The sequence below is a fragment of the Anneissia japonica genome, unplaced genomic scaffold, assembly GCF_011630105.1.
Source record: "Anneissia japonica isolate Jap-2015-1 unplaced genomic scaffold, ASM1163010v1 scaffold287835_len3118868_cov185, whole genome shotgun sequence".
NCBI classification, from domain to species: Eukaryota; Metazoa; Echinodermata; class Crinoidea; order Comatulida; family Comatulidae; genus Anneissia; species Anneissia japonica.
The window spans coordinates 959774-966821 of record NW_022737223.1 but is presented as its reverse complement, the minus strand read 5'-3'; the positions used below and the strand labels follow the sequence as shown (position 1 = coordinate 966821).

Genomic DNA, 7048 nt, shown 5'->3' with positions numbered 1-7048 from the left:
TGGATCACACCCTGTACTATTAAAGGAAATTTCAAAAGGCTATTAAAAAGCCATCTTTAAACAATTTTCACATTCATATAAGCAGGGCTCGATTTAGTACTAGCCCGGCGTACAATGTCTAGTAAAAACCACTCCGGGCTAGCCTATTTACTCCTCATGTTGCCCGGTTGTCTAGTGGAGAATTAGCAAGAAAAAAGCGGAACTTTCGAGCCAATCCCTGCACAGGAGGTACCGCAGCCTAAAGAGTACACTCTTGCTAGCTTTCAGCTCTCCACATGCGTGAGTGTTTAATTATTAAGATGATCATTCACCAACCACTACAGAATGGCATGTTATCTTTCTCTCAATAGAAGATCGTTTGATCGTTCAATCCGGTTAATTTAGGTATTTAGAACATTTAATTTAATGTACTACCTTATATTCATATTATTTTCTCATAATGATATTTTTAAAATGTTCAACTTTTAATAATAAGTACTTCAATGCTATAGGTAGGCTAGGCCCTAGGTCTTGCCTGGTAGCCTAGCCTAGGTAGCCTAAGCAAGACTTATTGCCATTGGGGGTGAGTGACTTGAGACCTAAAGATTTAACAGATGCATTGGTTTCATTGATTTCTGGGCCCTTTGTTAAATATTAGAAAGCCAAAGTTATAACCAGGGAGATGTAAAACATGCTCATCTGTCCCTGTTATAACCAGAGTCGATTTTGCAGCATGGTGATTTTTTTATTTATTTATTCAACAATATTTTGAGAGGGTAGCTCAAACAGCAAAGCTACAGAAATTATGAAATTGCAAATCAACCTTCAAATTTAATTGTCGCTAATAAATATTTTGAAACAAAATTTTTTCCTGTCTGTGGGCTAGTAAAATATTCTGTGGGCTAGTAAAATCTCTAGTAAACTAGCCCAGTGGGCTAGTTACCAAAAAAAGTAAGGTGTAAGGTATGTCACATCCATTTATCTTAATATATGTCTGCTATAGACATTTACTTGATACGTCTGTATGTACAGTATGGCTACATGCATTTTCATAGTACCTGTACTATGATTTTTAAACTTTTTTTCACAATGTTCACATAATTATGGTCTCTCTACTGTATTCTAAATGCTTTTTCAAAGTGTCTTTATTAACAAACTTCTTTCCTCAAAGTTCACATTTAAATGGTCTCTCTCTCTCGTGTGTATCCTTAAGTGACTTCTCAAAGCAGTACCAGAAATAAACTTCTTTTCACAATGTTCACACTCAAATGGCCTTTCTCCTGTGTGTATCCGTATATGGATTTTCAAATGACTACTATTACTAAACTTCTTTCCACAATGTTTACATTCATATGGTGTCTCTCCATTGTGTATAATTACATGTTCTTTCAAATTGCTACTTTGGGAAAATTTCTTCCCACAGTTTTCACATTCAAATGGTCTCTCTTTGTTGTGTATCCTTACATGTGATTTCAAATGGCAACTTAGTTTAAACTTTTTTCCACAATGTTCACATTCAAATGGTCTCTCTCCCGAGTGTATCCTTAAATGCCTTGTCAAATCGTTCCTTTGAATGTACTTCTTTCCACAATGTTCACATTCAAATGGTTTCTCACCTGTGTGTATCCTTACATGTTCTTTCAAATTTTTCCTTTGAATAAATTTCTTTTCACAATGTTCACATTCAAATGGCCTCTCTCCTGTGTGTATCCGTATATGTTTCTTCAAATCGCCACTACTAATACACTTCCTTCCACAATGTTTACATTCATAATTTAAGTCCATTGTGTATCCTTACATGTGCTTTCAAATTGCTACTTACGGTAAATTTCTTTCCACAGTATTCACATTCAAATGGTCTCTCTAATGTGTGTATCCTTAAATGCTTTGTCAAGTCGCTCCTTTGAATGTACTTCCGTCCACAATGTTCACATTCATATGGTTTTTCACCTGTGTGTCTCATTAAATGTTGTCTATAACAGCTTTTAATTCTAAATTTCTTTCCACAATGTTCACATTCATACGGTCTTTCTCCTGTGTGTATACTTGAATGTGCTTTCAAAGTACTACTTCGGGTAAATTTCTTTCCACAATGATCACATTCATACGGTCTTTCTCCTGTATGTATATTTGAATGTGCTTTCAAAGTGCTACTTTGGGTAAACTTCATTCCACAAGGTTCGCATTCAAATGGCTTCTCTCCAGTATGTGTCCTTAAGTGTGTTTTAAAATTGTTCCGGTGTGTAAATTTCTTTCCACACTGTTCACATTCATATGCTACTTCTCTTTTATGTTTCTTTAATTGTATCTTCAAACTCTTGTCTTGATTGTTCTTCATTCCACAACGATAACATTCATAAGATGCCTCTCCTTTAAGTTTCCATAAATGTGTGTTCCTACATTTATTTGGCATATTTTTGGTTTGTATTTTCAAATGTTTTTCTGGTTTACTTCTGTGATCAAATTCCTTTGCAAAACATGGGCATTGAGAGTTTGCTTCCTCTATTTTTATTCCTAAATGGGTTTCTCTAAAATGTTCACATATATTTTCCAGAGGTTCATTGTTTTTTTTCAAATGTTCCTTTAAACTGTCAAACTTGTATTGTTTTTCATTGAACACACTTCTGCAGTCATCCTCGTATTTCATACATTTATCATTATTTTCAATTTCCATTTGTGACCTCACAGGATTTAACATTGATGGAATTGTTGGAAAACTATTTAAAAAACTTTCTTCATGGTTATCAAAAACACAGCACTGGCCTAGAAGATACAGAAAAAGAACAATTTTGCTTTGGAATTATTATTATTATTATTATTATAGAATCATTTCAAGAAAATAAAATGAATAAACAAGGGACAATGAAATGAATAGACCAATCAACAACATAACATTGCAGAAATGTTAATTTCAACATTAATTAGTCCAAAATTATGTTATGAATACATATTTACAACCAAAAAACTGTTTTTTTCATTGCACTTTATAAAATTACCTTGCACAAAAACAAAAGCACTTTGCTAAGGTTACAAAAACATGCTTCTAGAATATTTTAAAATAATTTAATTTTACAAATTATCGTTGGATTGATCTTTTTACAGAAAATAATTAGAAATTTCTTAATGACCCATAGAGGTTACGCCTAGAAATTGTACAGTATAACGGAAATGACATTGCACCGCTTGTGTATAACAATATTTATATGGTTTTTGAATGGCATAGATATTCGAAGAGTTACCTGTACGCTCACTCACTTAACATTATCCCCAATCTCAAACTGCTCTGTAATAAATGGTTCTTCAAAAATCGCTGGAGCAAATATTTGGAATAAAATCCCAATCAGAATTCAACAATATCAGTCTCTTAATATTCAAAATTAATTATAAAAAACAATTTCTTTGATTACTGTATCACTTATACAGTAACATTTCTAAATTTGTTCCATTATCTTTGATATTTTCCTGGACTTTATATTGATTGTTAAAATTCCAGACCTGAAACACTGACTCAGAAATACCAGGGTTATTGAATGTTGAAATTCCAGACCTGAAACCTTGACTCAGAAATACCAAGGTGGTGCCTGACTTGATATGCAAATAAGGTTGTTCGAACCGCAAACATGCAACTTCCATACACAAGACAAGCGGATATTTTCCTGGCGGTATTGGACGTATAATATTAAAAGAATTATTTAAACTTTTTACTTTGCCAATTTCTTTGAAAGGTAAGATACATAAGCACATATATTGCAGTTTAAATGCTTTAAATTTATGGTATGCGTACATAAGGCTACAATAGGCTAGTAATTCGGCAACGCCTACGCTCAGCCGTCCAGGGCTAGGCCTAACCGGGTCTCGACATTTGGTAAATTGCCTGAATTGAAGAAACACTAAATCCATAGTACAGTTTACACACATTTATAAGCTCATACCATATATATTCTGAAATCATTTACCACAACAGAAAAGGTATTTTTTTGTGCACCTAGTAAGTCATGTTCAGAATCAGAGAATGTGTACATACAGTCCAATTGACATATTTTCATATTAATTACTGTACTGCTTTTTGAGCAATTGGAAACATCAGCTATTAAAACACTTTTCTCTAATATTCATGAACCATTAGTCAGTGATAGTAATATACCGAAAGATGAGCTAAACCTGTTTGTACCTATATTAAATATCTTTATGGATTACATGATTATAAATATGAAATACTGCCTTAAATTATGCCCTAATTTAGGCCAACAGTGTGGCCTAGCCATATACACTGTATAGGCATAGAGCTGTTTCGGCTGAGAACAAGTTCGGCTACGATGTCAGGGACGCCTATTGGGTAGTTGTTTTCATTTACATGGCTCAGTGATTATGAACTGAGCATGAGCAGTAAGCATTTGCTTCGCTGCAACAGTGTTTGATTGAATGGATTTGCATATCAAAAGCATGCAACACACAACGAATCGCCAGGATAGAAGAACAAAGGAAATCTCGGGTTGTTTCCAATCTCCTTCTATAGTTTTGTCTCAGACTGTACTTTAAAGGACCACTGTACAGTATTACCATCTGTCTGTATATAATTATCCTGTCTAACTATGTTTTAATAAATAAACATCCTAACTTTTCCAAAGGGAGAGGTGAAGTGTATTGCAATCGCGCATCTGTGTGTGTGTGTGTGTGTGTCCTTCTGGGTGCATGACTAAAAAACTACTGCACCGATCTACATTACTTCAAATTTTCACACATTGACAATGTATTTAGTCTAGCCCAGGCCGTCTGTTTAACAATACATAACACTGATATGACGTTCCATCGAATCATGTCCTCTGTCTCCGTATTTGGAGTTGCATTCATTTTAATGTGATTGAGAATTATAATGCACGATTTTGACAACATACAGGACTCGAACCCAAGACCACCTGCTTTCCATTCAGCTTAACGCTAAAAACGCTGGGCAAATCTGATTAGAAGCATGATTTTCACTCTTTTTATAGCACAGTGCCAAACATCAACATTGTATGTACACTACATACAAAAATATGAAAAAAATTTATAAAACTAAAAGAAATCTAAAACAAAAAACATTTCCTATTGTCTTTTGTTAATGTTGAATATAGAACTAACCTGGTTCGACTTTAATTTCAGGTTTCACTGCATTATGCAAATTCTCTTCTTGTTCTGACATACTGTATTGTGCTGCAAATATGTTCACACATTAAATCCTGTAAATTCTGAAGCAAAAAAATAATGGATTTTGACATTTTTTGGATCCGTTTGGTCGCAATATAACACATTGAGATTCGGGAAATATATGTTTTGTTTCCATTTAATTTATTACTGTAATTCCATACTCCAAGCCAAAACTACCAGGACATCCCTGACAACAGGGCCAACATGTTATTTCAATCCCTTACTGACCAGTGGTATCTAAGGAGTATGCCCCAGCTGCCCGCCAACTCAAAATTGTGAGAAAAATAATACACATATAATAATAACGATAATAATAATAATGGTAAGTTGAAAAAATAATACACATATAATAATAATAACGATAATAATAATAAAACCGAAAGGTCCACTGATTAATCTCAGATAAGATAGTGTAATACATACTCCTACTATCGAAATGCACGTCATCATGTTGGGATTCACTATTTCGGGATTAAGTATGTCTCATCAGGATAATAATAATAACATTAATAATAATAATGCTAATAATAACAATAATAAACAACAACAACAGCACCAGCAACAGCAACAGCAACAATAATAATAATGCATATTTGCATAGTGCCAGTATCCATTAAACCAGGGAATTTCACTGTTCCCTGATTAAAAACAAGATGCTCATGGCGCTTGATATGTGGACTAGGACACCAGATGTTACACTTTTCAATAACTTTCTTTCTTTTTTTTCTGCGAAGTGAGTCTTATGAACGACAATACACCACAATATCGGTAAAATTAATGTTGAAATGAAGAATATAATTTCAGTCTAATGTTTAAAGTGCAAAATATCATTAGGCCTTTGTAATCACCGCACGACGCGCGATTATCATGGCAACTAACATGCGCGTAGGTAATTCGTCACGTACGCTGACGGTTTATGGTCTGGTTGCTATGGTTTTTGTGACGTTTAGCGTGTAGGGATGCATGTGCGCCTAAAATGTCGATGTCAGAGTTATAACCTTATGTTAGTTATGTCCCGAGATGTGTGTCCTTCTGTTGAATTGCCTTGGCTTGACCATGATGTATTATTGAGAAGGAGATCACTCGAAAAAGCTACGCGCACGCAGAGCTATGCAAATGAACCAAGAACAAAGCTGCCTCAGCGCGTGAAGAACGTTTGTGCGATGCTTTGAAGTCTAATGTGTTCCCCGCCACCAAATGCTCAGCATTTGACCACAGCGAAATGGAGAGCACGTTCTTTTCTCAATGCGCACTACTTACAGTCAATCACTATGGCTGTGCAAATCGTTTCCATCTTGAAGCTAATACATTGATTTTTCAAAAAATACCAAACATAATAATATTTTCAAAAAAAAAAAAGAGTTTCGAATTTAATAAAACATTTACATTAGCTTTAAATGTATGGTATATTGCAACTTGAATTTCCATAAATTGGATAAAACCCAAAATTCCAATTTTAACAGATATTAATTAAGGAATAATGGAGGATTATAATAAACTAAGTCATTTTAGGGTTAACGAGGGTTAACTATTCAAACATTCAATCCAGAATCAGAGTAATTTTCAGTTTTACGCTGCCTTAGCTTTATAGTCAAACAAATCGATCTTTAGACAAAATTATACACATAATTACATACTTAAAGTCCGAAAAAATCCAATAAGGGGAACATTGTTTATTATAAAGATATTTAATGGGTTAAAATCAAACACTTTATCGCACAACTGCTGTGCTAGAGCGTGTAAACGCATGTCGTTGCCAAGTTGTGAATTATAGGGTAATACGCCCGCGTGCGATCCAAAGACGGGGAACACATTGTCGCGTCAAAGGGATCTGTTGCCGAGTGATCTCCTTCTCAATAATACCTCCATGCTATTGGTATAC

General features: G+C 34.3%; 2 protein-coding genes across 2 annotated transcripts in view; both read right to left on the bottom strand.

Annotated features, from left to right (window-relative positions):
* Window positions 1-938: 938 nt before the first annotated feature.
* On the bottom strand, window positions 939-1623 carry LOC117117138 (zinc finger protein 566-like; the record flags this gene model as incomplete). The annotated part of the gene is made up of 1 exon (XM_033261345.1): window positions 939-1623. A coding segment is annotated over one exon (510 nt), but the record flags the coding sequence as incomplete, so codon positions are not given.
* Window positions 1603-7048, bottom strand: part of LOC117117099 (zinc finger protein 239-like) — an 11312-nt gene continuing 5866 nt past the window's right edge. The window contains exons 2-3 of the mRNA XM_033261287.1: window positions 5101-5207; window positions 1603-2742 (exon numbers count right to left, since the gene is read on the bottom strand). Of these exons, the coding sequence (XP_033117178.1) occupies window positions 1748-2742; window positions 5101-5161 (1056 nt within the window). The 5' untranslated portion in view covers window positions 5162-5207 and the 3' untranslated portion in view covers window positions 1603-1747. The remainder of the gene's footprint in view (window positions 2743-5100; window positions 5208-7048) is intronic.